At 46.7% G+C, this 22,638-nt stretch overlaps 1 protein-coding gene across 4 annotated transcripts in view; it reads right to left on the bottom strand.

Moving 5' to 3' along the window:
• The window catches only part of SMS (spermine synthase), a 59,135-nt gene extending 38,652 nt beyond the window's left edge, over window positions 1–20,483 (bottom strand). The window contains exon 1 of one of the 4 annotated variants that reach the window (XM_080653895.1): window positions 20,176–20,483. In XM_080653895.1, the coding sequence (XP_080510021.1) occupies window positions 20,176–20,224 (49 nt within the window). In that variant the 5' untranslated portion in view covers window positions 20,225–20,483. Of the gene's footprint in view, window positions 1–5,316; window positions 5,996–6,253; window positions 6,364–19,817; window positions 19,941–20,175 lie in introns of those variants that run through there. The other 3 variants (XM_080653892.1, XM_080653894.1, XM_080653893.1) reach the window with 3 other exon arrangements.
• Window positions 20,484–22,638: the final 2,155 nt, after the last annotated feature.

Raw genomic sequence — 22,638 nt, 5'->3', positions numbered from 1 at the left:
TATTTTAAAAAAACACGGGGGGAGTTTTTAAAATTCTGATTCCACATCCTAGACCAATTAAATGAAAATCTGGAGGTGGGGCTCAGGCACCAGTATTTTTTAAAGATCCAGGGAAAATCCAAGATGCAGCCACAGTTGAGAAGCACTGATCTAGCCACTAGATACAAAAAGAGAGAAATCCCCACAGTATCCTAACTAATTAACTCAAGTCACCAAAATTTCAGCCTTTATGCCTGTCTAGGAGCATGTAATATGACAAGCAAAATGTACTTGACTCTAGCAGGGTTCCTCAACTGAGGTTGATAAAATATGGTTCAATGACTGTCCTCTCCCTCCACAGGACTTTGGTAAACCCAGCCACACCCACTAAATGTGAGTACCCTACCCCCTTATGGAAAAAAGGGCCCCATTCCTCAATTGCCCAGGGACAGAACACCTTGACAACTACTAGATACTCTACACACAAGTGAAAATGAGCCTGGGTCAGAGCATACCCAACTTTGGCAACACAAGATAGCAATGCCATAAAATGCCTACAATTCAGAAAATTCCACAGTAGCTTCAAATTCTAAAAGAGGTAGAGCCACCCGCTTTCAAGTAGACATAGTAAACCAAAACAGGCTAATAAAATGTTGTTTGGTGCCCAGCCGGGTGTGGCTCAGCGGTTGAGCATTGATCTAGGAACCAAGAGGTCACCGGTTCAATTCCCGGTCAGGGCATACGCCCGGGTTGCGGGCTCAATCCCCAGTGTGGGTGTGCAGGAGGCAGCCAATCAATGATTCTCTCTCATCACTGATGTTTCTATCTCTCTCTCCCTCTCCCCTCCTCTCCGAAATCAATAAAAATATTTTTAAAAAATGTTGTTTGGCAAAAGTTCTTAGAAAATTCTGGCCAGGCAAGAATGATGCGTGCTAAGTAGCATAGTACTCAGAGCCTTCCAAAGTGTGCAGAACCATAGCCGCCAGTCCCAGGGCAAAATGTGCCCTCTGTCCCCTGGAAAATTCAATGCCCCCATTTCCAGATCAATGCCCACTTTGAGTGCGTTTATTCAGCAATAACTTTAACTTGGGTGCGGAGGAGGGGGTGAAGGCCTAAGTTTCATCTCCCTTCCTCATTTTCTCCCAGGGATCCATTTATTGGCTTAAGAGAATGAACCTCAGTCCTCTGACCCTGATCATCAGCTCCAGATGCCCAAATCCCAAATCTGTACAAGCAGGAGGAACCTGTCTCCCGCCCAACTGCTCACCCCACTCTCCTCTAAGGAACCCGCACTAGTGTTCATTCCCTCCATCCCTGTGGTCTGGTACTACCATTTCATCACTGATCCATCAGATGGGCATAAATTAAGCTGAGCTGTACCCACACAACTTTAGTAGCCCAACTAATTGAAGGATTCTTGTTGAAGAAAAATCCAAGACACCAGGCACCCTGGCAAAAAGGCGGGAAAACATATTTGTTATATCCCCACTTCTTCAGCTTTTAAGAGGCTAAAATGCTGTAACCCTCTAAACAAAGTGGATTCCATTAAAGGCTGCCCTCGGGGAAATAAGCAATCCAGAAAAACTCTTGACTCTCTATCAATGGCCTTAACTTGCACCTTGAAGTCTTTTTCCACTTCAAAAACTGCAACTAAGCCCTGACCGGGTAGCCCAATTGGTTATAGTGTCATCCCTATACACCAAGGCTGTGGGTTTGAACCCCGGTCAGGGTACATAAAAGCATCAAAGCATCAACCTACGAATACATAGCTAAGTGGAACCACAAATCGATATTACTGTTTCTCTCTCTCTCTCTCTTTCCCTCTCCCTCCCTCCCTCCCTTCCTCCTTCCCTCCCTTCCTCTCCCTCCCTCCCTCCCTCCCTCCCTCCCTCCCTCCCTCCTTCCCTCTTTCTCCTCTCTGTCTCTTTCTCTCTCCCCCTACCCCCCCTCTAAAATAAAAAAAATTCAAATAAGACAACTTAGGATAAAATATGTGTGGAGTTTCTTTAAACTACCCAATCCCAGTCTCTGCCTTACTGGAGGCCACCCTTTCCGCAGACTGCACCAGCCCGCCGGGATCGGGGGGGGAGGGGGGCGCGGGGGGGGGGGGGGCTAGAGCTGCACTAGTCTCACCTATGAAATTAGGGGGATTAGGAGGTTGGAATAGACAATTTGTGGCCATGTTCCTTTCCGCTCTTTCTCTCACACATTCAAGCAGCTTATGAAACTAGGAGATGAATTTCTATTCTTGTCAAGCTTATCTTCAATTATGCAGGCTGGAAATTCCACCGCCAACACCCCCCCCTCCCCGGTTTGTCTCTTAGGTCTCTCTTCCACAACAGCTCAAGCTATGTAAGTTCCATGGGGTGGTTCATTATCCCATCACTGCACCATGCCCGAGTGGTGAGGCCCAAATCCCAGCCTCCTGCCAGCCCATCTCCCACTCCCCAGACCCTGATGTTTCCAGAGCCCTGTACCGTCCTCCTACCAGATTATCCACTCACTCTGGCTGGCCTCCCACACCTACACTTCCCCTTTAAGTCCAGGTCAGAGGGCCCTTCAGTGGACAGGGCCCACCCCCACTCCATCACCTGTGTGAGCAGCTCATTGCAAGCGGAAGCCAAGACGCGGGTATCCTTTCCTCATATCCCGAGACTCTGATGTCACAGCACCTAGAAACCAGAGTTGGGCTGTGCAGTTTCTCTTCCCACATAAACCAGCTTTCTGGTTTTCTTGATAGGCCTCTGGACTCCAATACAGTTTGAAGTCATTCAAGTATCTGATTCAAAACTCCACTCAGCCGAAACCGGTTTGGCTCAGTGGATAGAGTGTCGGCCTGCGGACTGGGGGGTCCCGGGTTCGATTCCGGTCAAGGGCATGTACATTGGTTGCGGGCACATCCCCAGTGGGGGGTGTGCAGGAGGCAGCTGATCGATGTTTCTCTCTCATCGATGTTTCTAGCTCTCTATTCCTCTCTGTAAACTATCAATAAAATATATTTAAAAAAAAAAAAAAAAAAACTCCACTCAGAGGGCCTAATCTTGACAGTGGGTGGTGGATACGCTGCATTGGTCAAAACTCCAAGAACTTGCCCTAACTGGTTTGGCTCAGTGGATAGAGCGGCCTTGGGCAAACTACGGCCCGCGGGCTGGATCCGGCTGTTCTATCCGGTTCTCTTGCTCTCCCCTCCGCTCCTTTACTTTGAATTTATATTAGTTCACACAAACACTCCATCCATGCTTTTGTTGCGGCCCTCCGGTCCAGTTTAAGAACCCATTGTGGCCCTCGAGTCAAAAAGTTTGCCCACCCCTGGGATAGAGCGTCGGCCTGCAGACTGAAAGGTTCCAGGTTCGATTCCGGTCAAGGGCATGTACCTTGGTTGTGGGCACATCTCCAATAGGAGGTGTGCAGGAGGCAGCTGGTCGATGTTTCTCTCTCATCGATGTTTCTAACTCTCTATCCCTCTCCCTTCCTGTCTGTAAAAAATCAATAAAATATATTTTTTAAAAAAAACTCTAAGAACTGTACACTAAAATGCACTCTATGTAGATTATATTAAGTTAAAACAAAAGCCTGTTCCAGCCTTACCACCATGACTGGCTTAACCCCTCTGAGACCAACAAAAGAGTACAGCATTCCTTGTGGGCTCCCTCTCACCCAAGCAGCTTGCTCACAACTGCCTAAGGCTTAGAGAACATCTTCTGAGCTCCCCCAGGATATGCTAGGTATAACCGAAAACATGAATGTTGACCGGCAGTGAGTCCAGATCACTGAAATCAAGTGGTAGACAGAAACAGTCTTCACACTTCACAAGAGCTTAAATTTAAAATGACATTAAGATTGTTTCAATTTTTGCCCGGCTGGCATGGCTCAGTGGTTGAGCATCAACCTATGAACCAGGAGGTCATGGTTCAATTCCTGATCAGGGCACATGCCCGGGTTATGGGCTCGATCCCCAGTGTAGGGTGTGCAAGAGGCAGCCTTTCCATGATTCTCTCTCATCAATGTTTCTATCTCTCTTTGTCCCTTCTTCTCTGAAATCAATAAAAAAATATATTTTTTAAAAAAAAGATTTAAAGAAAAGATTGTTTTAATTTTTAAATTTTAACCTAGTGTCTGTGTATCAGGAGTCTTCTCACACATTCAGAGGCCTGATGCATTTCCAGGGATTAAAGTGAAGGTCAAGCAGATGGTTTCCTTAGGACAGCTTGGTCTTATAGTCCACGTCCAGTTCTTTATGTAACAGCAGCAAGATGATTAATCTCCTCGTACAAAACCCAAGCCAATAGGAATGTTCGGAACATGATTCGCAATAATCAAAATGTGCAAATACCCCACTTGGCCAAAATGTTATAAATGGATAAGCAAAACATGGTATGTTCATACCTCGAACTATTATTATTCAGCAATAGGAGAAACACAGCACTGACACACGCTGCACCATGGATGGCCCTTGAAGACATGATGCTGAGTGAAAGGAGCCAGTCACACAGGACCATATACTATATATAACCTCATTTATCTGACATAGCCAGAGAAGGCAAACCCCTAAACACAAAGGGCAGATTAGTGGGTGCCAGGGCTGGGAGGAATGGGGATGACGCCTAAGGGGCACAGGTTTCTGTCTGGGAGTGATGAAAATATTCTAAAATTGTGGTGACAGTAGCTTGACTCTGAATATACAATGGACACCAAAATCCAGAAATGCTCAAGTGCCTTATATAAAACTAGAGGCCCAGTGCTAACACCGGCCCACCTGCCCTCTCCCAGAAGGAATCATTCGAGCAACATAAGGCATGCTCAGACTCCATGGGCTGAGGGCCATCTTTTTAGACACGAGGAAGGAGTAGTCAGGCCAGAGCTGTGCAAGAGAAAAGGGGATGATCACCAAGGCAGGAGGCAGAGACGAGGTCAAGGCCGTAAAGGGCCCTCTCTAAGGCCTGCACGCATCCCAACAGGAAGAAGTTAAAGGTGTGACACGAAAGCAGGCCCTGGGCATCATAAAAGAGACACGCCAGCCGAAACCGGTTTGGCTCAGTGGATAGAGCGTCCGCCTGCGGACTGAAAGGTCCCGGGTTCGATTCCGGTCAAGGGCATGTACCTTGGTTGCGGGCACATCCTCAGTGGGAGGTGTGCAGGAGGCAGCTGATCGATGTTTCTCTCTCATCGATGTTTCTAGCTCTCTATCCCTCTCTCTTCCTCTCTGTGAAATATCAATAAAATATATTTAAAAAAAAAGAGACACGCCAGTTGGCAAGAGGGGACGTGCAGGATTTGAGATCAGAGAACAGGAGAAGACTTAAGGTACCTAAACCAGGAAATAGGACCAGCCCTTACCTTTAGTTGAAAACTGCCATCCGGAGTCCATCATGAGGTGTGAAAGGGGTCCCAGCTGCCACCTGCCCCCTCCCCCTGGCCCCTCTTGTCACAGAGCAGCGGGATGAAAACAAGTTCCAGGCTGGCCTGAGGTCAGAGAGCAACGGTTCCCTTCAGCTCGACCCAGGAGAACAGATTTCTTTCCCCAAGTAGTAACTGTGGGACTGCCGCTTTTCTTATCCAGGAAGGAGTATTAACCAGTCGCAGGAATATCCAGCTCTCTTCCCACGAACTTTAGGTGGGCAGAATCCTTTACAGGTCGGACCTATGACCATTTATGTTTCCATAAACAGTTCCGGGGTTTCTGCCAAGTTTCTATGCCGGGCTATGAATCAAAAATAAAATAGCCTGACCTAACTGGTTTGGCTCAGTGGATAGAGAGCGTCAGCCTGCGGACTGAAGGGTCCCGAGTTTGATTCTGGTCAAGGACACATGTCCAGGTTGTGGGCTCTGTCCCCAGTGGGGGGCGTGCAGGAGGCAGCTGATCAATGATTCTCATCATTGATGTTTCTCTTCTATTTCTCTCTCTCCCTCCCCCTTCCTCTCTGAAATCAATAAAAAATATTTTTAAAAAATAGCATTTCCAGCTCTAGCAGGTTTGGCTCAGTGGATAGAGCATCAGCCTGCGGACCAAAGGGTCCCGTTTTCGATTTTGGTCCAGAGCATGTACCTTGGTCTCAGGCTCCTCCCAGGCCCGGGACCTGGTGGGGACACGTGCAGGAGGCAACCAATCGATGTGTTTCTCTCACATCGATGTTTCGCTTCGTCTTTTCCTCTCTCTCCCACTCTCTCTAAAAATAGATCAATGGAAAAATATCCCCGGGTGAGTAAGGATTAACAACAAAAAACAACATTTCCAGAGATAAAGGAGTTTGCATTTTGTGATGTCAGAAATCACCTTTCTGTAAGAGCTGATCCTGAGGCGGCCCGGCACTTTCCCTTCTGACTTTGACCAGGGCAGACTCAGCGAAGACATTTAGGTCTGCCCCCTTCAGAATGGACCTCCAAGATCACTCAGCACCTAGAAGGCACTGGACAATGAAGCGTGACCACAGAACAGCACAGAGATGAAAGACAAAGGACACAAGTCAGAACTCAGACACAGAGAGGGGCACGTGAGCTGATGGATTCCAGATGAGAAAAAGGCCATGCGGGGCCTGGGAATCTGTACTGATACATTTTCACAGATGGCTCTGAAGCAAGCCACGGGACTTGGCGAAAAGGCAGCAAACTTGTTCTGTAAAGGGCCACATAGGAAAGATGTCAGGCTTTACAGGCCAAAGCAGGTCTCTGTCACAAATGTGTGTTTACGTGTTTTACCACCCTTTAAAAATGCCAAATTTATTCTCAGCTGGAGGGCCATACTAAAATAGGCCAGAGAGCAGGATTTGGCCCCAGAGCCTTAGTTGGTTGACTCCTGGGATAAAGTGTTTCAGCTCTAAATTTTTAACCAACAGGCATAGCGACACTTAGCTGTAATTCTACAACCTGAATTTCCAGAAGCGATGTTCTTAAAATCTGAGGAATATATCCTATATTCAAGTTAGCAACTTATTAAATGTGGGAAGACTGGGGGAAGCCAGCTAATAAGCTACATAATTAGGAACCGTGCTTTTTTTTTAAAAAAAAAAAAATCTATTTTTTATTGATTTCAGAGAGGGAGGGAGAGATAGTAACATCAACAATGAGAATTATTAATTGGCTGCCTCCTACACACCCCCTACTTGGGATCGAGCCCACAACCCGGGCATGTGCTCTGCTGGGAATCGAACCGTGAGCTCCTGGTTCACAGGTCGACTCTCAACCACTGAGCCACGCTGGCCAGGCCCCTGCTGTTTTTTAAGAATACATGGAAGTGACATTAGCAGCTAACAGAAACCCCGCACTACAGATTGAGAATACTTAAAGTCTCAAATCACTAATCTGTGCTCCTACTTCAAGAACCTAGGAAAAGTAAACCCAACAGAGAGGATGGAAATAATAAGGATAATAGCAGAAATCAATGGAATTGAAAAAAAAAGGAAGCAAAAAGGTATTTCTTTGAGGAGAAAAAAAGCAATAAAATTGACAAATTCGAGCAAGACTGACAAAGAAAAAAATGAGAGAAGGCACAATTGCCAATATTAGGAATAAACAAGAGAGATCATTACAAATACCAAAAGGATGATAAGGGAATACTACAAACAACTCTCCGAAAATAAATTTGACAGGTTGAGAAGGAAATGGGCCGATTCCTCAATTCACCAATATGAAAGAGATAATCTGAACGGCCCTCTAACTAATAAGGAAATTGAATGTATAATTTTTAAAACTGCAAAAAAGAAAAATCTTGAGGCCAGATGGTTTCACTGGAGAATTCTACTAAACATTTAAAAAAGAATTAACACCAATTCTACATAATCTCTTCCAGAAAATAAAAAGGGAGCGAACTCCTCCCAATTCATTTTAATGAAGCCATTATCCTAACACAAAACCACAAATGACCCCAAAGGAAACTTCCAGACCAGACCACTATCTTTCATAATTATAAACACAAAAATCCTTAACAAATCCTGGGCAAATCCTTGAAATCCTTAACGAGTAAAATTTCCACAATATAAAAAAATAATTAGCCCTGGCCAGCCTGGCTCAGTGGTAGTGTTGACCCAGTGGACCCAAGCACCAAAGGGTTTCAAGTTCGATTCCCAGTCAAGGGAAACTACTTGGATTGCAGGTTTAATTCCCTGCCCCAACCAACTAGGGCACCTGCAGGAGGCAGCCAATAGATGTGTCTCTCTCACATCAATGTTTCTCTTTATTTCTCTCTCTCTCTCTCTGCCTCTCTCCCCTCACTCTTCCTCCCTTCCACTTTCTCTAAAAATCAATGTAAAAAATGTCCTCAGCCCTAGCTGGTTTGGCTCAGTGGATAGAGTGTCAGCCAGTAGGGGGCGTGCAGGAGGCAGCCAATCAATGATTCTCTCTCATCATTGATGTTTCTCTCTCTCTCTCCCTCTTCTTTCTTCTCTAAAATCAATAAAAAATATATTTTTAAAAAAGTCCTCAGTGGTGAATAATAATAATGATGATGATAAGCAGCCATTATCCAGCAGGATTTATTCCAGGTTCAATATTTTTAAAGCTCCATGTAATGCTCCATATTAATAGGCTACAGAAGAAAAATCACATGATATTAAATGATGCAAGAAAAGTTATGCGACATTCAAAATAAAAACTCACAGAAAAACAGAAATAGCCCTAGCTGGTTTGCCTTGGTGGATAAGAGTGTCAGCCTGCGGACTGAAGGGTCCCTGGTTCAATTCTGGTCAAGGGCACATGCCTGGGTTGTGGGTTCGATCCCCAGTAGGGGACATGCAGAAGGCAGCTGATCAATGATTCTCTCTCGTCACTGATGTTTCTGTCTCTCTCTCCTCTCCCTTCCTAACTGAAATCAATAAAAATATATTTTTTAAAAGAAAGAAATAGAAGGGAACTTCCATCCTATATAATAAAAGGGTAATAATAATAAAAGGGTAATATGCAAATTAACCATCACTCCATCACAAAGATGGCGGCACCCATAGCCACAAGATGGTGGCGCCCAGTACTCTCAGCCCTGCCTGAGTCCCCTAGTCCAGGGGGGGCAGCCGCTGAGAGCGGGCAGTGTGAGCGGCCAGGCGAAATGCTTGCTTCGTCACCGCGGCGACAAGGCAAGCATTCCACCCCGGCTGTGGAGGGCCTCTGGGCCGCGGGCGTGGAGCGGCCAGGCCCTGCAGAGAGCTACTGGTGCACGAATCTGTGCGCCGGGCTACTAGTAACTTGATAAAGATCATCAACAACTAGCATTATACTCAATGGTAACAGACTGAATACTGAATGGTTATGAGGCAAGGATGTCCACTCTCCCTGGTGTTATTCAACCCTGTAACTAAAGTAGCCAGCCCAGTAAGCCAGAGAGGTACAGAACATGCCCAAGGTCACACAGCTAGTGGTGGTACAACCAAGATTCCAACTCAAGCAGTCATGCTCCAAAATCTAGTACTTTTAATCAAGACACTGTGTTGCCTTCCTTAGCTATACATGCAACAAGAACATGGCTTATTAGTTCCATACACTAAACATCAACAGTGGTTATGTACTGGTGATAGGATTCCAGATCTGGGTTCCCCCTTTCCCTACACCCTATATATAGTCTAAAACGAGTAAATAGCTTTTAAAGCAAAAAAAATGTATGTGAAAAGACAAATGCATGAACCCTTAGTTGAACAGCTTCTGCAGTTTCTTCAAGTAAACTGCCAGATCTTTATTCAAAGAAAAAAAACACACACACAGGAAATCCACTAACAATTTAACATTCACAAAATGCTTCGGAAAAAAAAAAGTCCTATCGTAATTTTGCACTCCATAAGCCCTTTTCTCTCTCTCCAACTTAGACTAAACCCACTTAGGAACATCAAACACTTGGACAAACACACTTACAACCCTCTTCCTCAAAACTCCCAAACCAACGGGGCCACATAAACCAGCTGCAGCATTACGTAGTTCAAAAATTCCAGTATTATACTGTTTCTAAAACCTACACCATTACTGTTTCCCAAAGCGTGACCCAAGGCACTGGTCCTGAAAACTAAGAAAAAGGGTTCCATTTTGAACCAAGTTTGAGATACATTCTATATTCCCCTCTAGAAATTCAGAAGGCCCCTTAGCCTATCAGTCTGGCTTGATCACTATGATCTGCAGTCCTTCGGAAGAGACAATTTGGTGAAATATAACAATGTTCCAGAAACTGGTTTGGGGCTTTCACTGCAGAAATTCCCATCCTAGAAAAACGAAATCATGCAACACAAATCCAATGAAGTAATATTTTAAAAATCAAAGTGTCTTTTTCAAATTCTGCTTTACTAACTCAAAGAGGTCCTTTATATAAGTAGATCAATATTCACATCACATGCCCACCCATCATTTTCTGCCTCTACCTTTGCCAGCAGAACTTTCCCTGTATTTCTGTACATTAAATTCACACCTCTTTATAACTGAGCATCTTTATCCACTGGCACGATTTCAAGGTACTCAGCCCTAAGTATTGCAATTAGTGTTACGTATTCTATGTACCATTTGACACTCTTCCAAACATTTTATGGGACATCCCACCCAACAACACAGTGTGTGGGATCTGGGTATCATTAGAGCCTTCATGCAAAGAGAGAAATTAAGGTGCAAAGTGAAACTACCTGGCAGGTCAAGTCAACTCAGGAATCTAGAGCATGCTACCTGCGGGCTCATACCGGCTCCTTTGGAGTTTGCGGCTTAGCACATAAATGCATTTGATCAAAACTATGCACCAGCTCAGTGGCTCCTTCCAGAACACAGAGGACAGTATCCGTTTAACGAAATCCAGGCCCACCACAACTTAGGGCCCCACAGTTGTTTTTTCTGGGGTCTGGAAAAGTGCCTACTTGTAAGGGTTTAAAAGAGCATTTGTGCAATGGTTTACATACTTGGTTTGCAGATTCAATTGAGGAGGTTTCCCAACTTCTCCAAAGAACTGAGCCTGTAATTAAACGACCATGAAATGGTGGTTGGAGCCGCGGGGCACACCAGCAGGCTTAGGTTACGACTGCAGTGAAATGGTGGATTAAAATGCCCGGAAGCTCCAAGGCTGCAAAAACTAAACTCAAGAACAGCTTCGTTGAACACGTTTTTAAACAGACACCCAACCACAATCCAGTAACTTTCTAACTAATCCTTACCTAACAAGGGTTAGTATAACCGTGGTGGTCTCAATTCAAATCATAAAGCCTTACCCGGGTATCAAGTCTGACACCAGAAGCTCTAACTTTTCAAAGCTGTAAGAGACCACAGCACTTCAGTCTGTCTCCCAAGAAGGTAGCAATGGCCTGTGAGCGCTCAAACAGCCAATTTCATTATACAATTAAGGGGACTCAAAGAAGATTGCAAATTGATATCTCCTCCACTGCAAAATAAAACCGCCCCCTACCCCCCAAAAAACCCACCAGACAAATTGTCTATGGATTAGACATAGAATTGGAAAACTGCTCTCCTTCAGAAACATCACAGGCAGGGCTTCAGATTACTTGAAAACATGCCTATCTCTAGTGAGCTGGGGTGGGGATCATCCCTAATGCCTGGATTATGGAGTTAAGACTTGATAACAGCTGTCATCCCCTCATGTAAAACACTGGAGAACTACCAAGTAAGAACTAACACAAACCATTTTGTCGTATTTGACCTCTGCAGACTTCAAGAAATGGGTATAAGGTTGGAACTACACTCTAAAATGAATTGTGGGCCATAAAAACAATTTTTTTATTGATTGTAGAGAGAGAAGAGAGGGGAGGGAGAAAGATAAGGAAGGAGGGGGAGAGAAAGAGAGACAGAGAGAGGCAGAGACATCAATTTGTTGTTCCACTTAGTTATGCATTCATTGTTTGATTCTTGTAGGTGCCCTGACCGAGGATCAAACCTGCAACCTTGGCATATTGGGACGATGCACTAACCAACGGAGCTACCCGGCCAGGGCCTATACAAATTTTTAATGGCAAGCTCACAAAATAAATTCCCAGCAATGTGCGATTATTCAGCCTGGAGTCAAATAGGGCATAATCGGTGCGTTTAAGAATTTACTGTAGCTTTGGCCAGTGTAGCTCAGTTGGTTTGAGCGTGTCCCATGCACCAAGAGATCTTCAGTTGGATTCTTCATCAGGACACGTGCCTGGGTTGCAGGCTCAATCCCCAATAGGGGGCATGCAGGAGGCACCCGATTGATGTTTGACGTCTCTCTCTCTCATTGATGTTTCTCTCCCCCTCTCCCTTCCTTTCTCTCTAAAATCAATAAAAACACATTTTTAAAAAAAGAATCTATTCTGTTGAATACAATAGACCCAGAGACATAGAAGCATGGAACAGGCTGAAAGGGGTTGGGGGGAAAAGCGGTGGAAGAGTAACCAAAGAATCCTATCTAATAAAAGAGAAACATGCAAATTGACCATACCTCCACTACTCCAACAAGCCACGCCCATCAGCCAATCAGGAGCGAGTATGCAAATTAACCCAACCAAGATGGTTGATTTGCATATGCAGGCGTAGAGCGAAGACTGAAGACAGCGTAGAAGGAAGCCAAACGCTGCAGAAAGGAGCGAAGCTGCAGAGAAGCAAGCAAGCGGGGCGGTGGAGAAGGAGGGAAGCAGGCGGGGTGGTGGAGAAGGGAGGGAAGCAGGGCAGTGGAGAAGGGAGGGAAGCAGGTGGGGCGGTGGAGACCACCACAGGAAGCCCTATTCTTGCAGGAATCTTCCTGCAACGGGCCTCTAGTGTATATATATGCACACAGTGGAGTAGGGGGAGGGGAGGTGGTTAAAAGGGGTCAATGGGGGGGAGGGGGAATCTGTAATACTTGCAACAAGAAACATAAAATTTTTTAAAAAGAATCTATTGTAGAGTTGGTGGAAAGCAGTTTTAAAAAAATCCCCAAAAAAGCCAAAGAGCATGCTAAATGAAGGCAGACTCCAATGAGGACCTCCCCCCAAACAGTCCACAAGACATTTTCAAATACACTTAAGGTCCCAGAGAATACCTAAAGGTCAAACCACGCCTCCCCCAAAGCTTTCAATTCTGCGTCCAGGCTACTTGGAAGCACAAGGAGTGTGAGACCGAAGTGTGTGTTCAGGGATGTGGAGAACCAGGTAGAAATGGACCTTGTAAATGTTGATAAGGATAATAAATAAATAAATAAATGTTGATAAGGAGTTTGACTTTTTCTAGAGGACAATGAGGACACTCAAGGGGGTTCTAAAATGGGTAAAGGGAAAATGATCTGTTGAGTTCCTGATGATCGAGTCCATCCTCAAAATGGAGACAAGTAGGGAGATTGTGGCCAAGGACTGAAGCCAGGAAAAAAGTGAGCAAGGATTCTGAGAGAGTGTAGTGGTTATTTCATGACTTGCTGATTGGGGTTGAGGTGGGTGGGTGCCCCAAAGGCTTCTGACACCAGGGGGATTTTGTTTGTTTTATTGATTTTATACAGAGAGAGAGAGAGAGAGAGAGAGAGAGAGAGAGATATCAATCCGTTCCCTCCCAAATGTGTCCAGACTAGGGATCGAACCCACAACCTGGGTATGTGCCCTGACAGGGAATCAACCCTCCATCTTTCTGTTCAGGGTGCATAGGAGGATACTCCACCCAACCTCCCCCTCCCCCGGTCAGGGCAAGGGTTTTGTTTGTTTTTTACATGCATAGTACAGTATTTTTTTTTAATCCTTATTCTTGAAAGTATTACATATGTCCCTTTTTTTCCCCCATTGACCCGCTCCAGCCCACCCCCGCCCCTGCCCCAGGCCTTCACCATCCTATAAAAAAATTTTTTTTATTGATTGTAGAGAGAGAGGAGAGGGGAGGGAGAAAGATAAGGAAGGAGGGGGAGAGAAAGAGAGACAGAGTTATACAAAACTCTGTGTCCATGAGTTATACAAAAAGGGTTTTGTTTTCATTTCTTTTTAAAAATATATATATCTTATTTTTTTTTACAGAGAGGAAGGGAGAGGGATAGAGAGGAACATCGATGAGAAACATGGATCAGCTGCCTCCTGCACACCCCCTACTGGGGATGTGCCTGCAACCAAGGTACATGCCCTTGACCGGAATCGAACCTGGAACCTTTCAGTCCACAGGCCGATGCTCTATCCACTGAGCCAAACCGGTTAGGGCAAGGGTTTTGTTTTTAAATGAGGATCTTTTTATAGCACTTCACCTACTTAATCAACATCAGTACTACTGCGAGAAAACTGGTTAAAACCGGCAAATTCCAGGAACTCTGTCCCCTCCCAGAGTGTAATTCAGTCAATCTAGAGTGGGACCCTAGTGGGCATTTTCCCACTCCCAGGCATCCCTCCCCAGGCTTAATTGTTAAAGTGGGGAGGAGGGGTGTGTTGTTTATCATAAGGGTGGATGAGGGTTCATGATACTGCTGAGAGGATAAGGGGAAAGCTTTTTCTACTCTTGAATTAACAAAAATACTTGATGAACTTAAAACTGGATTGTTGAGGTTGTAACTTACAGCTATTTTAAACACCACAAGACGATATGCTTCCACCAGAAAGCAGCTAAATAAATACAAGGGTGACCTAGCCAGTTTGGCTCAGCGGATAGAGCGTCGGCCTGCAGACTGAAGAGTCCCGGGTTCGAGTCCGGTCAGGGCACATGCAGGGTTGCAGGCTTGATCCCCAGTGGGGGGCGTGCAGGAGGCAGCCAATCGATGATTCCCTCTCATCATTGATGTTTCTATCTTCTCTCACCCTCTCCCTTCCTCACTGAAATCAATAAAAATAAATTTTAAAAAAATACAAGGGAGAGTGGGAGCCTGGTGGATGGGCTTAAGGTACAGACGTCTGGGAGGGCCACCTGAAGCCACAGGCTCAGTTGGGTAGGAAGTGGTGGCCATCTGTTCCTAACCAATCCCAGTGCAAACCTTGGAGGAAGCCATCCTCCTTTCGTGCCTATTTGTGCATAATGGAGACTTCCAAAAAGAACCAGGGGCCACCCTGCCAGCGTGGCTCAGTGGTTGAGCATCGACCTATGAACCAGTGGGTCACAGTTCGATTCCCAGTCAGGGCACATGCCCGGGTTGCGGGCTCGATCCCCAGTGTGGGGCGTGCAGGAGGCAGCCGATCAATGATTCTCTCTCATCAGTGATGTTTCTATCTCTCTCGCCCTCTCCCTTTCTCTCTGAAATCAATAAAAATATCTTTAAAAAAAAAAGAACCAGGGAATTTTGCTAACGGTGGGTCATTCCATTTACTGCAATAGCCTAGTTAGAACTTTCATTGGGGTTCTCTACTCCAGCACTAACTGACAGTTTGTGCTGCCAATGCTGGTGGCCAGGGGGCTGCTGCGCACTGTAGGATGTTGAGCAGCATCCCTGGTTCTCCCCAGTTGTGACAACCAAAAATGTCTCCAGATACCACCAAACATCCCTGGGGGTGGGCGAAGAGGGAGACGGGGCTGCTGGGAATCACTGCCTTAAACTGAGGCTTCCCAGTTACTGAAGTAGCAAAGGCTTTGGAATCAAATAGACGTAGCTTTGAATCCCAGCTACCCACCCACCAATAAGGTGAAAACTTCAATGGGCCTATGGATTCATCTTAAAACGGAGACAACAAGACCTACCAAAAAGTTGTTGTGAGGATTACATAACGTAATTTGCAAGGCAATGCCTAGCCAAGGAGGCATTTCATAAATATTAGCTTTTATATTTTCAAAGAGTTGTTCGAAGAACAACCAGGGACCTCCGCTTATAGCTCTGGCCTTGAGTGGAAACCTCCTCCTAAAAAAAAACAACAAGCCGAAACTGGTTTGGCTCAGTGGATAGAGCGTCGGCCTGCGGACTGAGGGGTCCCGGGTTCGATTCCGGTCAAGGGCATGTACCTCGGTTGCGGGCACATCCCCAGAAGGGGGCGTGCAGGAGGCAGCTGATCGATGTTTCTCTCTCATCGATGTTTCTAGCTCTCTATCCCTCTCCCTTCCTCTCTGTAAAATATCAATAAAATATATTTCAAAAAAAAACAAAAAAAAAACAACAATATATAGAAATGGCAATCCGGTTCTCTCTCTAGCTCCTAGAGGATCTGTACCTGAGTCCATGGGCTCCCAAGAGGCCAGGGGACACAATTTAGGGGGAGGGGGGGTCGGTGAACTTGGATGGGAAAAAATACACGTCCTTACTTTTTATGAGTCAAGATTTCTCATTTTCTTCAATTATACTGTTAAAAACACACATTATCAACTATATCTGGCCATCGTCGCCAATAAAATCACAGCTTTTCTTACCACATCACAGCTTTTATATACATTTTCTCCGCTCTCCTTCGAAATTATGGCCTACTATTCGGCCTGCTGCTAGGTCATGTTATTTAATGTGTCACTAAAGAAGCACATGTTACTATGCCACACATCTTATTATAGTTTTAAATTTGCAAGTTGCATTTTAAAGAATTGGGTTATCTTATACATTTAAAATTCTTGTTCTGAGAAGAGCTCCACAAGCTTCCCTTATGAGGGTCAAAGGCACAAGAAGTTAAGAACCCCTAGCCTAAACCTTCTGTTCTTAATTTATTATAAACAAGACTTTTATTATGAAACGAATTCGTGAATGAGTGATGCAGTCACTTTCCGCCCTGCTATATAAAGTATCAGTCAGTGGTCCAAAAGACAAACGTAACAGCATCAGCCAGGTTTTCCCACTCAGGACTCATCCTCAATTCTAATTAATGTAAATATGGGCCTGTTTTCCCCTAGTGCTCTTGAGCTAGCTTTCCACATTTACCGTAACACCCATAGGGCCCACTTAACCAGCACTTATCAAACATCTATGATGTTTCAGAGCTATTTCCAGAATACAGACCCTGGAGATCTGCCTTCAGAGATGCTCCCAGCCTAGGGGGAAGATGAACATCAAAAGAATTGATAGACCTTCCAGAGCTAATTGGCCAACCAGAGACTGGGCTCTAAAAGGGCATCTCTGTTTACCCGCATGCTGGCTGCCTAGCATGTCCAACTAGAAACATACAAGGTATCCTCCACCGCTATAGAGATCCTTAAACTATACAAACACGGGACATGTTTATTCTTGTTATCCCCTCAGGTTGAGAAATCACAAAATGTTTTCTGGGCTCAAGAGTCCTCAGAGTCCAGTACTTCACTTGCAAGATGACCAAAGATGGGGCTTTTTTTTTTTTTTAAGCAAGCATTAAAGTTTCCGGGTTACCTCATCAGCCAGCATGCTCAAAAGGCAGCACCAGGCCCAACGTAAAATTGCCCTTAGTGGCCAGTGGCTGTTGTGTGCGCCTGGCTTGCATTGGTAACCAAGTTATATGGAATCACAGTAACATAACTATATGCTTCAAGCTTAATTCCATTAAAATCACATCACAGAACTGTAGGATTAGGAAAAAATACTGACAAATGGGAAAAAGAACATAAATCAAGGCTCCACAGGCTTTGACTCACCCTTGAGTCACATGCAATACTTGTGCCAAGAGTAGTATAGTTGGACTCATTATTAACAATTAAAATAAATGTTTTTGGAGACCTCACAGGTGGTAGATCTCTCATAAAGTGCCCTTTAATGAAAACCAAAAGAACTTACAAGAGCCTAGTCTAGCCAGGCCCCTTTATTTTACAAGGTTGGATACCTACTGACAAGCGAGGTGACATGCCTCCCCCCATATCAAATGATGGGGGGAATACAATAACAACCAGACTTCTCGTACTGCCGAAACACTCCTGTAGGGAACTCAAGATCTAACATAGATGCATGCTTACACACACATCCCCTTCCTTAGAATTATTCCTTTCCAGAATGTTCTTCACCGTGCCATCAAAACTTTCTCAACTTAAAGATTAACAGGCTGGGAATGAAGAATAAATGGCTGGGAATACGCCTCGATCTTTTTCCCTTTACTTTCTCTTGGCACAACTAAATTATTTAGATGTCACTTTCACACCTTGCCAGCTCTGAACCTGCCAGTTCCTCCTGCTCCCTTCCAAACTGCACATCCATGGTTCCCTCTCCCTCTCTGGCCAGTGTCAGGCAGTGTTCAAGTTCTCTCACTTTTTCTTCATACAGTTATGTGAAGGTTTTCCCCCACTTTTACAACAGGACACAGAAGCAGCCATCATTTCGGCAGGCAACATCCAAATTAAGCCGAAAGCTGTTACGGCTTCAGGCAGGGACACTCAAACTGAGTAAAGTGCCAGAATCTTTGTGCCTCATCCAGAGAGTACCCTCTTTAGAGCCTAAGACCCTAGCCTAGACACTCATGCTAAGTCCAGGTGCGTGCTCACAGGTGCTTACCATCAGGGTCACTTCCTAGACCAGGCGTCCTCAAACTACGGCCCGCGGGCCACATGCGGCCCGCCGAGGACAGTGATCCGGCCCGCCGGGTGCCGCTGCCTGTCCTGCTTAGCAGCCGACTCATCCCAGGCCCGCAGTGCGCATAGGAATTTGTTCATAGTTTTTGTTTTTTTTAAACTATAGTCCGGCCCTCCAACGGTCTGAGGGACAGTGAACTGGCCCCCTGTTTAAAAAGTTTGAGGACCCCTGTCGGACTCACCGCTTAGCAGCTAGGTATTCCTCCATTCTCACTCAACCTCCTCACCTCTAAATGGAGTATGCTACAGCCTGGCCAGTATGGCTCAATGGTTAAGGGTTGACCTATGAACCAGATCATGATTGGATTCTCGGTCAGGGTACATGCCTGGGTTGCAGCCTAGATCCCCAGTAGCTGGGGCTTGCAGGAAGCAGCCAATCAACGATTCTTTCTCATCGATGTTTCTCTCGCTCTCTCCCCCTCTCACTTCCTCTCTGAAATCAATAAAAATACATTTTTAAATATATATATAAATAAATTGAGTATGCTACAATCTTCACTCAGCACTATCAGCTTTAGCTGGCAGGGTGACTACTCAACAAAACCTTAGCTATCTCACACCCCACCAGCCACATTCCCCAATCACCATTTTACCTCCGGATTCTTCCCAGCAGTCTCCTTTCCCTCCATCCTCACCTAAGAAATGTGGGAACTAAAAAAAGCTTTTGTTTTCTCCAGGGCACTTCCAGACCACCCAAATACAATGAGATTACTTAGCAACCTCGTAGTGTTTTACGGCAACTCCCTTAATATTAAAAGCCCAATGAAGTCTGCACTGTTCTCCGCCCCCCCCCCCAGCCCGCCCCATTTTTTTTTTTTTTTTTTTACCAGGGGGAAGATGAGACTCAGGAGGAGAAACAAGGCCAAAGTCACATGCAGGGCCAATCATGAAGGGCAGGGCGCAAACCTAGACCTTCCTCCAGTCCTCACTTTTTAAGTCTTGTGCCTTCCAGATCCTTTAATTTGGGGAAGAAAATGCAAAGTAAGTACTCAGAAGTTCAAAAATCGGGAAGAGAAAGTGAGAAAGTCAATGTTTTCAATGGTAACAAAAAAGGCTGATCCATCCAATTCAAGGAAAACACTGAAAAAGCAGGATATGGACGAGATGCTCCAAGGGGGGCATGCGGGAAAGGCAGATCGCAATTTACAGCTCTCACAGGTTTAAAAGCCATCAGAAAACCAGGCCCGCAGTCCTCCCCCTCCCCCCACGTTAAAAGCACCCAGAGAAAAGCCTGCAAAATACCACTCCCCATCATAATTCCCGCACACGGTTCCTATTTCCTCAGCCCTCGGTTCTGGTCGCCTCTCAGTCTTCTAAGCCTCGCGGATTCGGGGAGATCGGGATCCCGCGCCTAGACCTCAACCCCCCCCCCCTGCCCCATACAACACCCCACATAATAATAATCATTTCCTTTTCCCGTCGCCGGTCCCTTTCCGGGGGATTCATCTCCCACGCAGTCGCCTAAGAATGCTGCAAGCGCGGAGCGGTCCTTCCCCAGCCCCAGCTCCCGCGAGGGGAGTCCCCATCCCCGTGGGGGAATTTACCCGCCGCGGAAAACAGGAAAAGGTCACGCGGGCGGCCCCGCGCCATCCACGCCTCGCTCCGCCGCCGCCCCTGCACCCCCGCCCCATGGCTGTCCCGCCTGGGGGGCTGCTTGGCGACCCGGGCCCCAGAGGGAGGCTTGGCTGGGAGGAGGCACCCGGCGCGGCCCCCCCCCCCCCCCGCCCAGGCCCTGCGCTGCGGCCGGGACGGAGCGGGGCGCGATCTGAGCGCGGCCTCCCCCCGGCCGCCGGTGCACATGGTCCCACAGGGCGCATTGTTCGGCCGCGGCGTGCGCCTCGCCGGGCCCCGGCTCTCCGGGCGGCGAGGGCGGCGGGGCAGGTGGCGGCCGCGTGTCCTCACCTTTGGCGCCGAGCATGAAGTCGAGCGTGCTGTGCCGTGCTGCTGCCATAGTGAGGCGAGGCCCTGGGCCATGCCTGGGGAGGCGGCCGCGGGAAACTGGGGGTCCGCGCGACGGCTCAGCCAGCGGCTGGTGGGACTGCGCCGCGCCGGGGAGGCCGAGGATAGGAGGTGGGAGGGACCGCCGGGAGCCACCCGGGGCGCAGGGGCGGGGTCGGGCCCGCCTCCGGGAGGGAGGAAGCGCGGACGCCCGCAGCCCCGAACTTGGAGCGCAGGGGTGAGGCCTCGCTAATGCGATGGTGGAAACGTGGGCCCCGCGCTCCCCGGCGTGCGTCACCAATGGCCGCGCCCCGCGCCCAGGATCGGGCGGGCGCTCCCGCCATCCGTTAGGTCACCTTAGGTTTAAACAGCGCAGCACGACTTCCGGGGGGCCCACCCGCTCTACTGCTCCCAGACCAGCCCCCAAACCAAGGCCCCTCTTATTTCCCGGCCAAGTCAAGAAAATAAAATGCTAGGATCCACCCTGTAGTCTTAAAGTACTGCACTGCCGCCTTTTTCTTAACTCTTCCCATACTACAGTTAAGCCCATTAGAAATATGATGGCCATTCTTATTAGCCAGGGTCCGCTTTGCGTTTCAGGACCGAATAGAAAAACACCTGGGCATTTAAGTTACCCACATTTTTTATGCAAAATGAGAATGGGTGAGAAGCAAGTGAGGGGATAACGTTGTTAACGTTGATCTGGGAAATTACAGATTCTAGAGCTGCGCCTCCATCCCTGATGCTTCCATCCGTGGCAGTGAACCTTCCCGCTCTGCGCTTGTCTTTGACTTTGGTGTGGCTGGTGTTCAACAAGATGTGGTAAAGGAAACAACATCAATGGCTGTGCATTAAAGCTCTCCTTTATTACAGTGACAAAATCACTGGGCAAATGCCTCCATCCTGCCATCACTCTTTTGTGCCTATCTTGCCTCTCGGCACGTGAATTGCTGTACTGGCTGGACAAATTTTAGATCCACAAAACCAGAAGAACCTCATATTAAACTCATCTCTCCTGCAGGCAGCCACTAGTCCTGTTTTGCTGAATCTTTCACCTTTCTTTCTTTCTTTCTTTCTTTCTTTCTTTCTTTCTTTCTTTCTTTCTTTTTCTTTCTGTCTTTCTCTCTCTCTTTCTTTATTTTAATCCTCACTCGAGGATATTTTCCCATTGATTTTTAGAGAGAGGGAAAGACAGAAGGAAATATCAATGTGAGAGAAACACATCGATTGTTTGCCTCTGCACGTGCCCCGATCAGTGTCCAGGGGAGGAACCTGCAACCTAGGTACCTGCCCTTGACCAGAACCGAACCCAGGACCCTTTGGTCTGCAGGCCAGCGCTCTATCCACTGAGCCAAACCTTCTGGGGCTATCCTTCACCTTTCTACAAGAACTGGGCAATGTCTTCACAAGTTTTCTTCAACACACTATTCTATTAAGAACGGAATCCCCTTTTTAGCAACGCATTAATTTTTTCCCACCCACAGCCACCTGTTTGTATGTTTTCCTTTCTTCTGTGGTTCCCAGGTTCTCAATTGCCTGTAGCTACTCTCTCTCAGCTTTCAGTCCTTATACTTCAGCCTGCAGCTCCTACTTTCTTCCTGGGATATTCTTCAGTTCTTGCTTTCCTCGGGAGTCAGGTTACTGGGAACACAAGTTGTCCTTGGCCACATTGAATGGCATTGTGGCTCCACCGGTCTCAAGTGTGCCTCTCCCCACTCGGCAGCAGGGTGGGCCTCTGGGGCGCATAACCTGTGCAGTGGCACATTGTCAAGGGCTCAGAGGAGCCTGCACTTGGTTTAATGCTCTAATTTTTGAACAAGGAGCCCTGTGTCTTTGTTTTGCGTTGGGCCTGCAAATTATGTAGCCAGTCCTGCTCAGCAGCTTGTGTCCTGCTGTGCTAGGGCCTCACCTTGCAGAAGCAACATAGACAGAGGTGAAAATCCTTGAGCTGCTTTGCCCCAAACTAATCGGATAGCCGTAACAAAAGTGGAATTTAACAAAAATGCTTCATGAGGTGCAGAACATCGGAGATCAATGGGCCTCTACACTGAGTGGCCAGATTATTAGGATCTCTGAACTCATAATAATCTGGCCACTCAGTATATATATATATATATGAGGCCCAGTGCATGAATTTGTGCATGGGTGGGGTCCGGCCAGCCTGGCCAGGGGGAGGGGACATGGGCGGTTGGCCGGCCTGCCTGCTGGTTGAAATCCTGGTCGAGGGGACAATTTGCATATTAGCCTTTTATTATATAGGATATACACTGAGTGGCCAGATGATTATGCATTCAGAGATCATAACAATCTGGCCACTCAGTGTATATGGAACTGACATTGGGGTAGCTTTAGGAGTTATTGTAAGGATGTCCTCAATGCATGTGTCACCTACCCGTGACACCATCCTGGCAAGGTTGTTAAAGGTAG

The sequence above is a fragment of the Plecotus auritus genome (genome assembly GCF_963455305.1).
Source record: "Plecotus auritus genome assembly, chromosome: X".
Lineage (NCBI taxonomy): Eukaryota > Metazoa > Chordata > Mammalia > Chiroptera > Vespertilionidae > Plecotus > Plecotus auritus.
This window is presented reverse-complemented; position numbering and strand designations above follow the sequence as displayed.